We start from the raw sequence: 20,492 nt of genomic DNA, 5'->3' as shown, positions 1-20,492 counted from the left end.
AAGCCATCTAGCTACTAACTACGGACTCGTAGGTCTACAAAGAACTACTCACGCATCATCGGAGAGGCGCCAATGGACATGATGCACCCCTCCGTGATGGTGTCTAGATTGGATCTGGTGGTTCTGGACTCTGCGGCGGCTGGAATTGATTTTCGTCGACTCCCCTAGGGTTTCTAGAACATTGGGGTATTTATAGAGCAAAGAGGCGGTGCAGGAGGCCACCGAGGTGGGCACAACCCACTAGGGCGCGCCTGGGCCTCCAAGCGTGCCCAGGTGTCTGGTGCTCACTTCGGGCCCCCTCCTTGGTACTTCTTTGGCCCACTGAATGTCTTTTGGTAAAAAAAAATCCACAAAAAGTTTCGTTGCATTTGGAGTCCGTTTGGTATTGATTTCTTGCGATGTAAAAAACATGCAGAAAACAACAACTGGCACTTGGCACTATGTCAATAGGTTAGTACCAAAAAATGATATTAAATGACTATAAAATGATTGTAAAACATCCAAGAATGATAATATAACAACATGGAACAATAAAAAATTATAGATACATGGAGACGTATCAGCATCCCCAAGCTTAATTCCTACTCGTCCTCGAGTAGGTAAATGATAAAAACAGAATTTTTGATGTGGAATGCTGCCTAGCATGTCATCTCATATTCTTTTCTTTATAGCATGGACATTTGGACTTTATATGGTTCAAAGCAATAGTCTAGTTTTGACATGAGACTAAATACTCAAGCATACCAACAAGCAACCATGTCTTTCAAAATATCAACGCTAAAATAAGTTATCCCTAGCCCATCATGCTCAATCATTGATCCATTCATGAAACACACTCGCATATTAGCTACACCCAATGCTCAAGTACGATCATAGTGCCCCCTAGTTGGTGCTTTTTAAGAGAAGATGGAGACTCAAATTAAAAATAAAAATTGCATAAAGTAAAAGAAAGGCCCTTCACAAAGGGAAGTAGGGATTTGTAGAGGTGCCAGAGCTCAAATCGAAAATTGAGAGATAAAAACATTTTGAGAGGAATACTTTTCCCACCAACGAAAACGACTTAGAGCTCCCAACACTTTCCATGCTAGATATATCATAGGTGGTTCCCAAACAGAAAATAAAGTTTATTCCTTTTTCAACCATACTTTCACTTTCCATGGCTAGCCGTATCCACGGTTGCCCTCCATATGAACATTTTCTAAGAAATTTATTATTTGACAACATAAAGTAAATTCATTTTTCATTTTGGGACTGGGCATCCCTAATACCTTTGCCTTACTCTCGTGCAATGACAAGTGAATAAACACTCATCGTGAGAATAACACATCTAGCATGGAAAATATTGGCCACCCCTCACCGCCTCGCGAGCGGTACGAGCACACAAAAGAGAAATTTATTTTAAAAATTAGAGATGGCACATACAAATTTGCTTAGAACGACAAAAGAATACCGCACATAGGTAGATATAGTGGACTCATGTGGCAAAACTGGTTTACAGGATTTGGATGCACAAGTAGTGATCATACTTAGTGCAAAATGAAGGCTAGCAAAAGATTGAGAAGCGACCAACCAAGAAACGAATAATATCATAAGCCAGTATTAAGCATAATTAACACCGAATAATGCACCACAAGTAGGATGTAATTTCATTGCATGACTATTGACTTTCGTGCTTGCATAGGGAATCACAAACCTTAACACCAATATTCTTACTAAAGCACAATTACTCATCAACTTGACTCACATATCACATCATCATATCTCAAAACTATCACTAGGAATCAAGTTTATTTTGTCCAATGATCTTCATGAAAGTTTTTATTATATCCTTCTTGGATATCTATCACTTTGGGACTAATTTTCATGTGTTGCTTTTGATAAGCTCAAACAAATATAAGTGAAGATCATGAGCATAAAATTTCTTTCTCTCAAAATAATTTAAGTGAATCAAGAGAGAATTTCTTAATTTTTTTACTAACTCTCAAATAAATCTAAGTGAAGCAAGAGAGCATTTATTAAAAAATAACAAAGCATACCGTGCTCAAAAAGATATGTGAAGTACTAGAGCAATTCCATAGCTCATAAAAATTTGAGTGAAGCATAGAGAGCAGTTCTAACAAGTCATGGCATAATTTTGGCTCTCTCAAATGGGTGTGTCCAGCAAGGATTCATGACTTAGAACACAAAGCAAAACAAGCAAAGACTAATATCATACAAGACGCTCCAAGCAAAACTCATAGTATGTGACGAATAAAAATATAGCTTCGAGTAAAATACTGATGGTCGTTAGAAGAAAAAGGGGATGCCACTCGGGGCATCCCCAAGCTTAGTTGCTTTCTTCTCTTTGGATAATAGCTTGTGGTGCCATGGGCATCCCCAAGCTTAGGGTCTTCTTACTCCTTATTCCTTCACCCATCGTAACATCACCCAAAACTTGAAAACTTCAATCACACAAAACTCAACAAAACCTTCATGAGATCCGTTAGTATAAGAAAACAAAGCACTACTGTAAGTACTGTAGCACACCAATTCATATTTTATTCTTGCATTATATCTACTGTATTCCAACTTTTCTATGGCAAAAAATCTTCAAAGAAAACCATAGAATCATCAAAACAAGCACACGACGCAAAGAAAACAGAATCTGTCAAAATTAGAACAGTCTGTAGCAATCTGGATATTTCAAATACTTCTGAAATTCCAAAAATTCTGAAAAGTTAGGACGGCCTGAGAAATTTGTATATTAATCTTCTGCAAAAAGAAACAGAGAAAAATCACGTTTCTGTGATTTATGAAAATTATTTTTGTGAGTGCAAAAGTTTTTGTTTTTTTAGCAAGATCAAACAACTATCACCCAAGAAGATCCTAACGGCTTTACTTGGCACAAACACTAATTAAAACTCAAAAAACACAATCATAATAGTAGAATAATTGTGCAAACACTCAAGAACAGAAAGCAAAAAGCAAAAATAAATTTTATTCATTGGGTTGCCTCCCAACAAGCGCTATCGTTTTACGCCCTTAGCTAGGCATAATGCAAAGATCTTAAGTTTTTTCATCCTTCTTCTTAATTTCCTTAGAGGTGTTTTCATCATGGGGTTTTGTAAAAACAACATAAAACATATTATCCATAGAAACCTTAGCAATATTAAGTTGCTTAACATCATAACACTTTTGATTTTCTGCAACAATACAAGAGTAATGTTGATTGACATTATTGAAAACTTGTTGGATTATGTCTAAAATGGGGACTTCCTTTTTAAGATTCTCATCAAAGATTTGATTATCCCCAATCAAATGTCTTAACGCATAATAACTATTGTAAAGAATTTCATCTACCACGGAATTTTCACGATTCATACTATAAAAATCAAAGATTTCTCTAGCTTCCCATATGATGTAGTCAAACTCATTCATAAGAACAAGAGTGGCAATTTTTTAGTCTTAGGATTCTTTATAGCGGGAAGATAAAAAACAATCTTTGCAAAGTAGGATGAGTACAGATAAATTTACTTTCAAGTTTCAGAACTAATGTTGAAATAGCATCTGCATAAGATCTAGTAGTTCTAAGTATAGGAGCATCATCAAGACTTAGATTTCCCACACAATTGAAAACTTCTTGGATACGTTCCTTTCCCATAACATCTAGTGTATTAAGTTCATGGAGAAACAGAGTAATGCAATAAGAACTAATGTTGACATGATGTAGACAAGATCTATTTATGTAGAAATAGACCTCATCGTTTTATCCTTAATGGCAACGATGCATACGTGTCGGTTCCCCTTCTGTCACTGGGATCAAGCACCGTAAGATCGAACCCATCACAAAGCACCTCTTCCCATTGCAAGATAAATAGATCAAGTTGGCCAAACAAAACCCAAATATCAGAGAAGAAATACAAGGCTATAAGCAATCATGCATATAAGAGATCAAAGAAGACTCAAATAACTTTGACGGATAGAAACATAGATCTGATCATAAACTCAAATTTCATCGGATCCCAACAAACACACCGCAAAAAGAGTTACATCATATGGATCTCCAAGAGACCATTGTATTGAGAATCAAACGAGAGAGAGGAAGCCATCTAGCTACTAACTACGGACCCATAGGTCTACTAAGAACTACTCATGCATCATCGGAGAGGCACCAATGGACATGATGCACCCCTCCGCGATGGTGTCTAAGATTGGATCTGGTGGTTCTAGACTCTGCGGCGGCTGGAATTGATTTTCGTCGACTCCCCTAGGGTTTCTGGAATATTGGGGTATTTATAGAGCAAAGAGGCGGAGCGGGAGGCCACCGAGGTGGGCACAACCCACTAGGGCACGCCTGGGCCTCCAGGCGCGCCCAGGTGTCTTGTGCTCACCTCGGCCCCCCTCCTTGGTACTTCTTTAGCCTACTGGATGTCTTCTGGTCCAAAAAAATCCACAAAAAGTTTCGCTGCGTTTAGACTCCGTTTGGTATTATTTCCTGCGATGTAAAAAAACATGCAGAAAACAGCAACTGGCGCTTGGCACTATGTCAATAGGTTAGTACCAAAAAATGATATTAAATGACTATAAAATAATTATAAAACATCCAAGAATGATAATATAATAACATGGAACAATAAAAAATTATAGATACGTTGGAGACATATCAACAACCCATTCCTTTGATACTGATGCATATTTAGCTTAGATCTGATGTAAGTCTTGCGAGTACTTTGGATGAGTACTCACAGTTGCTTTGCTACTTCTTTTCCCCCATACTCGATTGCTGCGATCAGATGACGGAGTCCAGGAGCCAGATATCACCATTGACGACTACTACTCCCCCGAGGGTGCCTACTACTACGTGACGGCCACTGACGACAGGAGTAGTTAGGAGGCTCTGAGACAGGAGGCCTTGCCTTTTCGATCAATGTTATTTTTGTGCTAGCCTTCTTAAGGCAAACTTTTTAACTTATGGATGTAGTCAGATATTGTTGCTTCCGCTGACTCGTTTGTATTCGAGGTTATGTATTCGAGCCCTTGAGGCCCCTGGCTTGTAATATGAAGCTTGTATGACTTTAATTTGTGTCTAAAGTTGTGTTGTGATATCTTCCCATGAGTCCCTGATCTTGATCGTTCACGTTTGCGTGTATGATTAATGTACGATTGAATCGGGGGCGTCACAACAAGATTTGATCCTCGCAAGTAACAAGTTCAAGGGCTTGACAACCCTCTTGCCCTCGTTGGTTGCAAGTATTTGCTTTTGTGTGTGCAGGTACCGAAGACGGGAATTTGCGTGGTTCTCCTATTGGTTCGATAACCTTGGTTCTCACTGAGGAAAATACTTATCTCTACTATGATGCATCTTCTCTCCTCTTGGGTGAAATCCCCGCAACTCACAAGTAGCACTTAGTAGTAGCTAGATGACTTTCTCTCTCTGTTTTTGATCTTGCAATGATCTATTCAGATATTTATTCAATGTAATTCTTGCGGTGTGTTTGTTCGGATTCGATGAATTGTGGGTTTATAATCAGATTATTCATTGAAATTATTTGAGTCAATTCTCTGATTGCGATTTTATAGCCTTGTATTTCTCTCCGATCTATCTATCTGTTTCGTCCACTTAGATTGATTTATCTTCAGTGGGAGAGGTGCCTAGTAGTAGGTTCAATCTTACGGTGTCCTTACTTTGTGATAGGAAGAGTTGCAAGGAACGTACTGTATTGTTATTACTGAGGGTAAAACGACGGGTTCAAACATATTATTTGGTCTTAGTTTGTCTACATTATGTCATCATGCTCCAAGCATTACTCTGTTTGTTATGAACTTAATACCTTAAGATGCATGCTGGATAGCGATCGAGGGGTGGAGTAATAGTTGCATATGGATTTCAGTCTATTTGTCTAAAATGTAATGCCCATACATTGATCATGCCATGAAGAATCGTCATAACTATGTGCTATTCTATCAATTCCCCAACAATAATTTGTTTACGCACCGTACTACGCTCATGAGAGAGATGCCACTAGTGAACCTATGGCCCCCGGTCCATTCACTTCATATTTACTAAACCCCTAAAAATATTGTTGCAATTTATTTACTGTCATTTTTATTGTGTTTTATATATCTAACACTACTAGATTTAATCCTTGCAATTGACGAGAATGAATGGATTGACAACCCCTTTGTTGTCGTTGGGTGCAAGCGTTGGTTTTTTGTGTGTGTGCAGGTACCACTTATCTCGTCTGTGTGACGTCTCCTATTGGTTCGATAATTCTTGGTTCTTAACTGAGGGAAGTACTTTACGCTACTACGCTATATCACCCTTCCTCTTCAGGGAATCTCCGACGATATCACAAGGTGCAGTTACCATTGACGAAAATCACTTTCATGACGCGCCATTTATCATTACGGAAGTGAACACTTTCGTGATGATAAATGTATTATTGTCATGGAACACTTCTACGACAACACATATATGACTATCTTGATTCTGTCATAAAATTGTCACAGATGTACATACATAACAAAAAACGTGACCTATTATGACAAACACATATCATCATGAAAGTGTTTTTAGTGATAACCCGGTAGTATCACTCGTGAAGGGAGCGGTATAACTGCACTAGACAATGGTACAACCAATGTGGCCAAGCAAACCTTGTGCACTCCATGAAGAAGCGGTACAACCGCTTGGGAGGTAAATACACTGGTTAGACTTGAAATTTTCTCCTCAAAACGGGAAGGTAGATATGTGGGTGCAATATGTATTTGTGTACGTGATTTGATTCCACGCATACCTTTCTATGCAGACCCTGTTAATAGTATGAATTTCTATGACTAAAGAAATCAATGTCGAAAATGCCGTCTTCGCTCTTTTCCTTTCAGAGGGGTGGCTAACCGTCTTGTGCCTTATAAATATGCTTGTGTAGCTCAAACACAGGGTTAATCTACAAATTGCGTTGTCATCAACACCAAAACACTTATGACGGGAAATGCCCGTTCAATGAGGGTACGAAAGAACATACAAACGATTGTTTCAAGCATAGTCGGAATGTAAATGACCAACGACCATGAAGACCTTGCGCACATCAGCTTCCTCAACAAAAGACACACTAGAACCAGTCTGCAAATTGTCGTGTCTACGGTTTTAGATGAGAGGTGTGAATCTCCATCAACGTCATCCAAAAGGAGAAGGTAACCAAACATGTTTTACACTTGCCACTTGCGATGGCCTTTGGAGAAAAAAACAACATTAATACTTCCAACCCTTCACCATCAATTCAGTTTGTTAGAAAAACCGGGCCATATTGCAAACAAATTGAAAGAAGAAGACAAAATTGTCGCCCCAAGAGCGAGCTAACTAATTCTTGATTTGACACATCAACTAACAAGATTTGTAGAGAAGCGATAAATATGACAAGACCTACTCCCAGAAACCCTTCATCAGCTGAAAGTCGCTGAGTCACGAAGAGACGTTACTCCAACGCATCATCACTGTTTCAACCTCACCAGTGCCGCCGTGGAAACAGAAATTCAGAAAACAAGAACCTGCTAGAACTAACCAAGAACAATGAAATGAACGGGTCCCGCCGACGAGACCGCCGTACCGGAGATAGGAGGAGGACCAAGCGGCAACGTGGAAAACAGACTCGGTGGGAGCTTCGTGTTTGCAAAGATACAGTTCTCCCTAAGAAAAGATATGGAATATGTTAAGGAGCTACCCGTATCCTTGATCTCGCTTGACTGGAAGGGGCAAGTAGTCAAGATCGTAATGCAGGACTGGTGACGGCACGCTGGCGTTGCGCCGTTATAATTCGCCACGCCAGGCAGAGGAGAGTCGCTTTTCCACGGCTCGCTCGCTCGCTCGCTCGCCGGACCCCATCCAACGTTGCGAAGCAGACGGAAAAAAAAGGAGAAGAGAGAGAGAGAGAGCTCGCCCGCTCGAGGACGCCCGTTCCTCTTCCTCCGCAAGAAATAGGCGCAAACACAACAACACAGTGGAGCCAACGGAATCCCCAAATCGATCTCTCGTCTCCGGGCCGAGAACCCCCAATTCGCAGTCCCCAGCCCCCATTCCGGTCGCCCTGATCCTCCCCCGCAGGCGATTCGTCGGAGTTTGCCGCCCCTCGCGGCCCCGCCGGTAAGCCCAATCCCTACGCCTATGGCCCTGCTCGGTCGGTCTCGCCTTTCTCTCGCCCGTGCCATGGGCAGTCGGATCTTCCTTTTCCCCGCAACGCGGCGACGTTCTCTGTTTTCGTGCCCGATGGGTTACTTTCTGTGCGAATTTCTCAGCGGTTGCTATTGTAATCTGTTGCAGGGTTCTGTGATTCCGCCTCGGGCGCCTCGGGGATCTCTCCGTTGCTCGCCGACCAGCCATGGCGCCGGCTTCGGCTCCGGCTCCGGCGTTGGACGTCGAGGGCGGGGTCGGCGGCGGCAACAGCCAGAACGCGCTGAAGTCCGAAGCCGACGTGGAGCGTTCCGTCGCTCCGGGAGGCGGTTCTGCGCCCGGTGAATTCCGCGCAGATGACCCGGCCACAGCGGTTTGTGAGGACGGTATCAACTCCTCAGATAACCCAGCCCTGGCTGTGGATGTCAACGGCAAGGGCGACGGGGGCAAGGAGAATCTGGGCAAGGTGCGGGTGAAATCCGAGCCCGAGCACTGCGAGGGTGAAGGCGCCGTTCTTGCCCCTTGCACCAGGCCCGCGGGTGCCGATTTTGTGGGGATAGCTTCCTCCTCCTATAAACTGCCCGTGGCGAGTCCCGAGGACTCGACCGACGAGCGAGGAGGGGATAGCACAGAGTGCTCGAGCTCGTTCGCAGACTCCTGTTGTGAGACTGGTGATGAGGCAGGCAATGGTGACCCGGAAGTGAATTCTCCCTTTTCAGCTCATGCTAATGGCGGTCAAGCTTCCGCGATGCCCAGGTGAGTCTGTTGGCAGTTCCTTGTATGCATTCAATGATACTGGTTGGATGATTATGCAATCCTGTTTCCAGATTGTCTGATTGTATTGTTTGAGAAAGAAATGAACAAGCAGAATACCCTGTTAGGCAGTTAGTAACTAATATTATACACTCTTGGACTTGGGTTTCCCGCGCTGGCAGGGTAAAGAGCACTGCTATGCGCACGATAATTTTTTTACGACTTTTGTACGACACTGCCCAGTTATCCTTGGATCAGATCTATGCATCAATAGGAATCATGGGATCACAACGTTGGACGTGAATCGTAAATATCAAGTCGTACGCAGAGCAATTTCGCAGGGTAAAAGGTAGGTTGTAGTAGAGTTTTGTTTGCTCGTAGAGCCTACCAAACTTTAGAGGCTGTAGCTATCCCTAGGAGGCTATACACTTTGGCATCAGCTCCTAGGTACTGTGATGGCAACCTGGTCGGCACACGCAAGAGGCAGATGATGTCAGGGGTAGAGAGAAGGAGATAAGCAATCCGGCTTACCAATTATTGCTTTCCCTAATAAATACTAGTGCATAGCTTATACAGAGCTGGTTACAATTAATTCATCCATCTCTCCGGCGACTGTATGTAGTTTATCTGCCAAAATTAGCAGCAAGTGATCTGTGCCGTTTTCTTGTGATCTCGTCGTGGTTTTCGCTGAAAATGTTGGGCCTACAATTCAACCTTCATGTGTTTTGTCGAGTATGTATTGAGATTTGTCAAGGAATTAAGGATAACCAGAAAATTCAAGAGACTACCCCTGATGCTGCTCTAGTCGCTGCCCCTGACATCATGTATGTGTTTTGTCGAGTATGTATTGAGATTTGTCAAGGAAGTAAGGATAACCTGATTTGTAGCTTATCTCCTTCTCTCTACAACCTTCATGTGAATTGTGAAGGCAAGTGCATGATCTGTAGTTATGTCTTGATGCTGCTCTAGTCGCTATTTGAAAAATCTTGGCAAATGAGCAACAGAACACATTAACTGAATTGAATGCCCAACGTCTTCAGCCTCTAGCTCTGCACCAACATTGGTGATTAGAGTACCCCTGGGTAGGGTACATCCTAGGTTAAACACTCAAGAAGCAATTCATTTGACATAAACGTTAATTCACATATACATTTGCTAACATCAACCATCCAGCTAACCCCGTCTTGAGTAATTCAAAGGCATGTCCGCCAGACAATAGTTTTCTGTGAAGCTCAGCAATAACTGAAGGCATGGCTCGTAGTTCATGACCTGTAGTTATAGAATGCAGACTTTCTTCTTTTTTGCCCCTCTTTGTCTGATACTCACTGAATTGCTGTCCCAACATCTATGCACCAGCAATACACCCAGGTAGCTATTTCCTAATTTAAACAGTTGAGAAGAAATTCCTTTAGATAAATGTTTATAATTTAAAGACTTCTCTTGTTTGACAACACACAAAATTTGTATAAGTGACTCAAAGTTTACGACATCCAGTTGTGTCCTCAGTTTTCCTTTTAATTGCCCCTTTCTAGTTTCGAAGACCTGCGCAACATGTCACCTTTTTTTAGATCATCAGGGAGGCTGGTGGCCACCCCAGTTCCATTAATCATGAAATCACCAAATCCATACAGGTCTAAAAATCAGGTAAAAAGATCCAGCAGCTAAAAGAAAGTTGGTAAAGACATAAGCCACCTCCAAAAACAGGGGAGGTAGACAAAAGGCTACTTAAAAGGAAAATTACAGCAGGATCATCAGCCCGCAAAAGCCCAAACTATACAGCACGACCAGAGAAATTTCTGCAACAGCCTCATCTCGTAACTTGGTCTTCTTCAATGGAGACTGGGTTGGAGATGGCGCAGGTTCCAGAGGACTGCAAGGGCTAAGCATGGCCATCTTCAGAGCACACTGCGGATCCTGCCTGGGAGGGGAAGACAGTACCTCACCAAGTGGCAGGTCAAGGCTGCGATCAATTGCATCTGACAGAGAAAGCTTGCTAAGGAGCGCTGGATTCAGTTCGGCATCTTCAGTGCCAGACTCATGTGCAGTCACCCCAGCAGGCAGCATGGTATTTTGATCACTGTGGAAAGCATTCGGAGAAAGACTCTATTCTCTCCAAAGCACCATCCTTGAACAGGATGTGCAATTTTTTCAGAGTAATCAGGATTAGCCACCACACCTGTTTGATGTCAGACCACATCACATTATTAAAAACATGGGAATTCCTACTTTTCCATATGCACCAAAGAGCATAAGCACAGATATAATTAAGGGCAGCATGATTTTTGTTTGCTGGTCAAAATCTAGCTACGGACAGAAAAACATGTTCACCTTTCAGCTATGCACCTGCAACGTTATTGACTGGAGCATCCCAGGGTCTAGTCAAGAGGCAGTTCCTTTGAGTAAACATTGATTCACAGATATATTTGGGACATCAACTATACATTCATATATTTCTCTTCAATAATTCGAAGCACTCTTTCTCTCTCTTCTTGGATGTAGACACCTTTATGTGAAACTTGGCATTAAGTGAAGGCTGTCTTAAAAGAAAACTGGTGCCACATTTCCTTATTTGAAACATCAGCCAATGTTGTGTCCGACATCTTCAGCCTGCAGCATTAGGGACCAGAGTAGCCCTGTGTAGCTACTTCCTGGTTGAGATAAACATTCATTCAGAGATATATTTGCCGACATGAATTATCATCCGATATTCTAATGGCAATGCATGTTGTGTTGTGCACTTGTTTCTTCATAAGTCTAAGGAAGCCAAAAATTGAGTTACTCTTGTGTGTGCTTCAAATTTCTAGCTGACCTGTCATATTCTATGGGCATTGCATCCCCGGTGCAATATTTCCATATAGAAGAAATTATATCTACTCTGATATGCTTCCGTTTTGTGCAATTTTTTCACATGTAAATTATCTTTCAGAAAGAAAAAGGTAACTGCCGAGTGGAGGAATGCCGTCCGCCCAATGCTGTGGAGATGTGAGTGGTTAGAGCTGCGCATGAAGGATCTTTTATCTCAAGTATCAAAGTATGACAGCCAGCTTGCTCTCATCGAGCAGGAAAAAGAATTGCAGAGAGCAACAAGCAAGACAAATGGTTGTAGGCAAGAATCTGGGAAGAACTGCAGAGACCATGAAAATATTAGCATGGAGAGGAGAAAGCGCAAAAGACATGAAGACACTGTGGACACATCATTGTACCTCAAGAAGCACAAGATATTATCATACTTCTTTGGTCCGCTATCTATTTATTTTCTGTTTGTTGGGATAGTGCATCACTTTATCCCATGGTTGTCTATGTTTTGCACCAGGATACTACTGGTAATAATAAGGTTATTCTTGTCTTCTACAGATAAACAAAACAAGGGAGCTGACGCAGATGGCCTCTTAATTGATGATGATAGTCATGGTCAAGGTATGGATATGGTGATCATTTTCAAGTTCTTTGCTGGAGTTAACAAAGAAAGTTATTTACTACTGTACCTAGCAAAATTTTACATTAAGTCGAGCTGCCATGTTACTTAACCGATAGAAAATGCTTGCTTATATTAGGGCACCTTCATTTGTGTTGTAGTCACATGCAAGCAGTTAATTAGCTGACCATTAGGAAGCTAAAAACTGCAGTCTTTCATTAGTTATGACTGTACGACAGATTTCAGTGCTCTGCAACCAGCAGACATCTGTGGAACTCATTTTGCTAGGTGCATGCTTACTGTAAGAAAGCTGACAGACCTACTGGCACCTTCTTCATACACTAGGTAGAAATGTTCAGGGCATCATGTTAGCGAGTGCTTTTATTTTATCAAGATAGCTGACCTGATTGTTTGTTAAATAACCAAGTAAATAAGTATACAGCTATCTTGGTGTGTGTTCCCTGCATCTAACTGATTCATAAATCTTAGAGTTAGTGTTAACTGTTAACATCCTATTGTATGATGAATCAGTTGCAGCTGTTTAGGGATTTATTAGGTTGTCAGTGTAGAAAATGCAAAATCCATCTTTACTGCCTACCCTCTGGGTTTTAAGTAATCCTGTCGTTGCAAGTGCTATCTGTTTATTTGATTTAGTCCTAATGCAGTTGGGGATGATACTAGACGCCGCCTTGAAATTGTTGGTTTGCCTGCGTCCAAGGAATATGATATGGTTTCCAACCAATTTGTGTTACAAAAAGTTCTCATGCAAATTGGTGGTATCCAGTCTCGAGTTCATCGTCTACAAGAGCGTCTCAGCAAGGCTCGCTGTAAACAAGCAAAGTTGGCATCTTTCATGGATCATGACCAGGTCAAGGTGGCTGAGAAGAGGCAAAGGATACAAAAACGCGCATTCTCTCCTGAGAATGATCGATATGCTAAGCCACAGAAAAAGAAGAAGCTAAACATTTTGCTGGAGCAGGAGGATAGACCAACTCTGTCAGTAAAACCCACATTGTCTGAGAGGGGAACTGATTGTCTAATAGAAGATCCACAGGGTAATAGTGAAGAAAAAGCTCTAGAGAGGAGCCAGGCACATAAGAAAGACATCACAGTGGACCTACTTCTAGCTGTTGAAAGTTCCTTACCAAATGGTCATTTGGGAGATTTGTGCAAAGAAGTAAGTCCTTGCTCCTTGGTCCGTTAACAGATGTTTCTTCTTTGTTTCGTTGCATGGTCTTAGCTTATGCTTCTTTAGTCCATTGCTTTGATCTTGTTCAGTTGTGGTGAATTTGGTTCAGCTCAGTTGTATTTAAAGAGATTCATTGTGAAATGGAATACACATCCACCTATGGCTTGTATGTACATAGTAGGACTTCGATTTAGAAAACCCTAATTATGAAGTATATAGAATATAAAACAAATGCTACACTGCTGTGAAAATATTGTACAGATGACTTGTCTAATAGTGAACTCTGATCGAGTTAAATGCGCCATTAGTCGATTAATTCAAACTCTTTGCACACTTTAGACCAAGAACTCAGAAAATGATTGATTTAGGCCAACTCGTTTATTTGATCAGTTAAGGCCAAAACCGATCCGGGAGAGAAAAAACCGTCCATGTGGCTGTCACATCGGTGTATCTTGAACCGCTCGCGCTTGGATTAATTTTACAGGGTGATCTTTTGCAAAAGAAGTCGTCACAATTTAGCTAATGGCGCATTTAAAAAAACGATAAGCGAGCAGTGTATTGAGTGGGAATCGAACCTAGGCCTTACAGAATATAAGTGACAACTCGATCCACTAGAATGCACACTAATTTTGTATAAATCAGGTTAATTAATTATTTCTATACGGTACGTTTAATTGTTTTTGAAAAAATAGCCAATTTTTGATGTTATTTGCGTTAAAAAAATTAAAAGACATCGGTATCAGGTAGGCTTGAATGGGCGCCCTAAGTAAAGGAATGTGATGTGCTGACGTTAGGATGCAAATCGGTTCATCGCAAAAAAGAAGAAGAACCATGCATCTACTCGCAAAAAATAAAAATAAAATAGCAGGACAACTATTTTGCAGCTAAAAAAGAAAAAAGCAGTATGACATAACCACCATTGTTTATTTTCCAAAAGAGGAGAGGAGAAGAAACAAATACATACACATTGTGGACGCTTGCGGTATCTCGTTCGCTAGAACTAGCAGCTTAACCGGCCAAACATATCTTGATTTAGTTTGCATGTACAGAATAAAAGGAGCATGTAATGATGGTTCGCCTCCCCTAATTAAGTTCTCTAATGCTGGAGAAGGCTGAGGCTAAAGGACTCTCAACACGTCAAAACAACGTACACACAATTTGTCAACATGAGCCGTGATTCTATATAGTTTTTTAGGGTAAAGCTAGTGATATATACTAAGCTTCCATCCTATTAGAGTCATTAAACAGGAAATAAATAACTTTCTTTTATCAATAAAAATAGTGTTAATTCTAGTGGTTGGAGGTGTCACTTATTTTCCCTAAGGCCTAGGTTCGACTCCCACTCAGTTTTTTTTAAATATGCCATTAGCTAAATTGTGATGACATATTTGCAAAAAAACACCCTATAAAATTTACCCAAGCGCGAGCGGTCCAAGATATGCCGACGTGGTAGCCACATGGACGGTTTTTTATCTCCCGGATTGGTTTTGGTCTTAACTGATCAAATAAACGAGTTTATGGCCTAAATCGATCATTTTCTGAGTTCTTGGCCTAAAGTGTGCAATGAGTTTGAGTTAATGGATTAATGGCGCATTTCACTCACTCTGATCCCCCACCCCCACCCCCGAACCCCGAAACACTGTCTTTCCTGTGACACAAGAACTGTAATTAAGTCTTGAATACGGGATTTGGGACCTGTGACAGATGTGTAGCATGTTATACATGAGTTCTTAGGAGTACATTTCATAGGAGGATGCTTGTACACCAGATCCATCCAGAATTTCATATTTACTGTGCCATGACAAGTAGAAGTTGCAGGTTCTAAAACTGAGAAATCACAGTGCAATGTACTGAAGCGCTTCACTTGCAATTTTTCGATAGCACACAATATAACTATGCTATATTTCTTCGGCAGATACCAAATCTTTCAGTGGCCAGATAATTTAGGTTATGCCATATACATCCACTATCCAGTAATCATCTGATTCATTTCAGTTGCTAAGAACCTTTTATTTGGCTACTCCCTTTTTTAATAAGTTAGCTCCTTGGGTAATACTTCTGCATGGGCATTTAGTTGATACTGTTGCTGTTTCTTTTCACAGAACACTGATGATATCCTCATAGACAACCAAGGGGCCAAAGATGGGTATCAGCCGTTTGAGAACGCCAAGCATCCACCTGAGGAACCACCTGTGCTTATTGAGAATGTTGCTAAAACTGCTCCATCGAAAGTTGGGAATACCTCTGAACCAGTGGAAGCCGAGAAAAGTTCGGTCCCACTGGTTAAGCAAGAAGTAACTATTGGAAAACTGCCAGTTTTGAAGCATGTCTACTCTGGAAAGAAACGTGGAAGGACACCCAAGACAGAAGATATGGGCTCTGAAGCTGCATCCAAGAACCACAATAAAGAGGCCTCTGAAACACCTTCTGCAAAGCAGAAAGCTGAGACAACACCCTGCGCTGAAAACGAGAACGCTGGCTCAAAGATGCAGGAAATCGTGGACATTCGGTCTCCTTCAAAGAAGTCGAACTCTGGGAATTCTTGTTCAGCTGCAGAGAAGCTGAAAATTGGAAACTCATCCTCAGCTGCAAAGGCGCAGAAATCTGGAAACTCTTCCTCAGCCGCAAAGGCTCCCAAAACAGGAAACTCATCCTCAGATGGAAATAAGCAGGCAGCTGGAAACTCATCATCAGCTGCAAAGAAGCCAAAAATGGGGAACTCATCCTCGGATGGAAAGAAGCAGGCAGCTGGAAACTCATTCACAGCTGCGAAGCCGAAAACAGGAAAGTCATCCCCAGATGGAAAGAAGCAGGCAGCTGGAAACTCGTCCGCACCTGCAAGGACGGAGATGAGTGAAAACATCCACACCAATCTTAGGATTGAGAAGGCTATCTTGGTGGAGGTGAACAGCAGGAGGAGTCAAAGGGTACGGAAGCCTAAGGTTTACTGAAGCAAAACCAGACTGCTCAAATTCAGGGCAGTGTAATTATGAGAAACAGGTCTTGTTTATCAATCTATCCATTTCGTCTTGCTGAAGTTCGTAGCTATATTGACAGCGGCTTCTCGCAAAGTAATTTAGTGTAGATATTCCTAACCTTTTCGTTTGGGTCACCAAACTAAAAATATGCTTCTTATGTATAGTTGTTCTTTGCTGAGCTTGTGATGCAAATATGCTTGCACTTGGTGTCTCTCTACTGCGTTGTTTGTTCAGTTTTGACACTTCCAGTTGTATTCTCCTAGCATTTGTTTCCCCCCTTGGTTGGTGATGTTTGAGTCAGGCCAGACCTCCACCCTTTTAATACTCCGTCCCACAATATAAGATCGTTTTGTGAGCTGTTTTAGCTTGCAAAACTATCTTATATTACGGGATGGAGTATATTGCAGGTTGAAGACGATAAAATTATGTGCCCCATAATTCATTAGTTGAGGTGAATCAGTCTGCCCTCCTGATGGAGACAATGATGATTGGTAACACCAAAAGATCCACCCCTTGCACCTTCAGTTGGTCACTTGACACAGACTGCCAAAGAAGGCTAATTCCCATTTGAAAAGAGAAGGCTTAATTCTCTGTGACAGAGAATCAGAGGACAGCGAGGAGTAAGCTTGGATGCACTGGTCGGAATATTTACCCTTCCAGGAAGGGAGGAAATTGTTGTTCAGAAAAGCTGCGCAACCTCTCCTTTCACAGGTACATCCGTCTAACCAATACTTTGTAACAGTTTGCAACCTGTGATATAGTTTATGTCATGGAATAGATGTGTCCTAGCTTTATGACCGTTCAAACTCGTTCATAAGCGTCAGCATGCTTTTCTGTGTACATTTGATGGGAGCATACTAGATATATGGTCTGTTTGTGGCATCACTAAATAGAGTCATATTGAAAAAGCTCAGCAAAACAGATCCAACTTGTCCATACTTCCGTGGAACTTGAGTTGAACTGCTGAAGATTTCAAGACTAGGTCGGTCATCTCTTATCGCATACAGCTGAAGAAGTTCAGCCTTTTTGCTGCCGGAGGTGCGTGATAGTGATCTGGTGAAGGATGTGGAGACTATAGCTAACGGCCTGGTTGGTGCATCCGGTGATTTACTGTTGAAGAGCACTACTTGCAATAAATATCCTCATAAATTTGAAATTAAGTAATCCTGGTTAAACTTTCCTCAGATTCTAAAGAGCTAAAACTTTGTGGGAAGTTTTTGAAAATCCTAGCACCTGCTGTTTCTGCTTTTCTCTGCACCTTGGAGCGTATGCATGAATTGCAAATGTTATGGTAGAAGCTTCACTCTTTGTTTTACTTATATACATACGCTGCCCTGCAGATGGTTGAAGTCTTCTATGCTTACCCCTGAGATTATTCATCTTGTCAAGCAGTCCATTTTCACCCTTACATTTACTCGGAAGAACATTGAGGTTTGTACTGTATATATTTTTCTGTTATTTCTGAAACTGAAGAGAAGGCTGGCAAGGTTTTGACATGTCTCCTTCCTAACTTTCAGTTTCAGAGTATCAGCTCGGACATCTCTTGTTTCACGGAACATCAAAACTGCTAATCAATTCCCTTAACAAAGTTGAACAAAACGCAGCTATGTGTCGCTAAGTGTCCAAGTGGAAAATTACCGGCAGAGTAGACCCGTCCTGATGAGATTGAAAGTATATTAAGAGACGTTTTCTCCGACCATTTGTTCATGTTAGTCAGATCACCTGCCAAACTAAATTACGTCTAGCTAGATACATCCATTTGGGCGTCAATTATAAGGTACATGGACGGAGGGAGTACCAAACAGCAGATTTGGCCAATGATGATCGATCCTTGTGGTAAAAGAACAGAGTCCTGAAAATACAGAGTCTGAACTCTGCCGATTCAGAAGCGTGTCAAATCGGATTCGTGCCATCATCGTGGGATGAGAAACTTAATCAGCGCATCATCCCACATTCCTTTGATATCAACTCGCTGGCACTCTTTAGCAACTATGGTCTCTTCTACTGGTTGTACTAAAAATATGCTAAACTTCATCTCTTTCATTCTCTAACAGACCAACAGAATACTTCTATCTGGTTTGTCCAGCAACACGACCAACGGACGTATGAACATGTCCTTGCTCTAGCCTGCTATATGGTGGTACGTGTAGTCAAATCGGACTTGTGCGCCATCACCTTCTACATCCCAACGTATTTTGCCGGAGCAGGAAACTAAAACAGTCACAGATCCATGCCTAGAAATCTGTCGCCAGAAAATCGAACATTTTCTTTCAAATAGATCGTTGAAATTCTGAAGATACATGTCACCTGAGATTTGGAGGTTGGTGCTCTACACCTCAGGAAATGGAGAATCCTGTTTGTTAAGATGGTAGAAGGGCTCTCGGGTGACAGTGGAGTAGGCAGCAGTATAGTATTCCTCCGCACCAACATCAGATGCGATAGCAATGTGCCTGAAAGGGGAGGTGTCCAACTCCCGATACTCTCCACGAAGACGTGTCAGAGCAGCATAGGCAGCATCGTGGACAGCCATATCGATGGTCACACCAACACCATGAGCGGTGTGCAGCACAGTAGTGGAGTCATACTCCCGCGAGTAGAGGTGGACGATGGCACGGTACTGCTCCTGGTTAAAGTCCTGGTACTCCTCGTAGACGGTGTACTCAGGGTGCCAGCGATAACCCAGATAGGTCATCATCTCAGCTAGCACAGCCGGTGATCCCGAGGCACCAATGGCCGTCGTGTGGCGCACGACCTGCCTCGTGGGTTCCATCTGAAAGCAAAGACGTTTCAAAGGAGTCAAATGACAGTGTGTGAATTGTTCAAAATACTATTCTAAGAAACAACTATGGCTTATCCAACTTTGGGGTGAATGCGGTCACGGGATCCTAGTGATAGAGTTAGTAAATTCGTTTAACCCGAGTAGAAGAGAGTTCAGAGTCCCAGAGTAAAGGTCGAGGAGTAAAAGATCCTAGTACCACCCAATGGCGACGTGGGCCCGTAAGCCACACAACCATGTTAGTAAAAGTTTTGTAATGTCTAGACTCGACTTCGGCCAAGGAGTGTGGAAAGGGGGATTCCTACAGGCAGTCGGCTCTGATACCAACTTGTGACGCCCCCGATTTGACCGTACACTAATCATGCACACAATGTGTACGATCAAGATCAGGGACTCACGGGAAGATATCACAACACAACTCTAAAACATAAATAAGTCATACAAGCATCATAATACAAACATAAATAGATCGTTGAAATTCTGAAGATACATGTCACCTGAGATTTGGAGGTTGGTGCTCTCCACCTCAGGAAATGGAGAATCCTGTTTGTTAAGATTAATTATAATTTGGGAAAATCTCCCCTTGCCCATACAGGCCGTTGCGATCTCTCCCGCAACGGATGCCTCTCCCCCTCGTCTCCCTGGAACCGACGTCTCCTCGTTGTTGGATCGTCGCGTTCTTCCAGATTGTATATAAGGGTCATGTAACCATTGACCGAGGACAGAAGTTTCCATTGTTACTTCGAACACATTATCACGCATGTAGAAAAACCAGCGAAGAGCAAAAGAGAAAGAAGGGAGGGAAGGAGCACTCGCCGCAGTTCTCTACGGGAATAATTATGCCTTGTGGACAGTGGTATCACAAACTCCATACCGAGGGGGGTGAAATATTTCCAAACTCTGAAAAAAATGAATGGAGATATTCTAACTATCGCTGGACGCGATACAGTGATTGTTGGTACTGGACGTGCCATATTCACCCTCCCAAGTGGTACACAACTGACAATTGAGGATGCTTTATTGTATCTCGATTCCTCACGTACCCTGATCAGTTATCGAGATATCCATAAAAATGGTTTTCACATTGAAATCCATGAAGACAACAAAGAGGAGTATCTACTCTTTACTAAAGATCACGGATATGGAAAAAAGGTACATCAGAAAATTCCTTCTCTATCGTCTGGTTTGTACTATACGTACATCAAAACCGTGGAACATGTTGCATACAAAGTATT

General features: G+C 42.0%; 1 protein-coding gene and 1 long non-coding RNA gene across 3 annotated transcripts; both read left to right on the top strand.

The window, feature by feature from the left end:
- The first annotated feature begins 7,818 nt into the window (after nt 1-7,818).
- On the top strand, nt 7,819-16,696 carry LOC109780837 (uncharacterized). Of its 2 annotated transcripts, XM_020339422.4 has the most exons (6): nt 7,819-8,119; nt 8,297-8,902; nt 11,826-12,136; nt 12,254-12,316; nt 12,980-13,491; nt 15,606-16,696. In XM_020339422.4, exons 2-6 carry the CDS (start codon nt 8,355-8,357, stop codon nt 16,452-16,454), a joined length of 2,283 nt encoding a protein of 760 aa, XP_020195011.1. In that variant the 5' UTR covers nt 7,819-8,119; nt 8,297-8,354; the 3' UTR covers nt 16,455-16,696. The 2 variants fall into 2 exon arrangements, with proteins under 2 accessions (XP_020195011.1, XP_020195010.1); XM_020339421.4 differs by having other exon boundaries at nt 11,826-12,316.
- A 122-nt stretch (nt 16,697-16,818) lies between these two features.
- Nucleotides 16,819-18,366, top strand: LOC141027700 (uncharacterized). Its single transcript, XR_012189419.1, has 4 exons — nt 16,819-16,972; nt 17,081-17,192; nt 17,822-17,912; nt 17,999-18,366. It is a non-coding gene; the product is annotated as an uncharacterized lncRNA (long non-coding RNA).
- The last annotated feature ends 2,126 nt before the right edge of the window (nt 18,367-20,492 follow it).

Source organism: Aegilops tauschii, chromosome 7, assembly GCF_002575655.3.
Source record: "Aegilops tauschii subsp. strangulata cultivar AL8/78 chromosome 7, Aet v6.0, whole genome shotgun sequence".
Lineage (NCBI taxonomy): Eukaryota > Viridiplantae > Streptophyta > Magnoliopsida > Poales > Poaceae > Aegilops > Aegilops tauschii.
The sequence above is the reverse complement of the archived record's forward strand: the minus strand, read 5'-3'. Positions and strand labels throughout refer to the sequence as shown.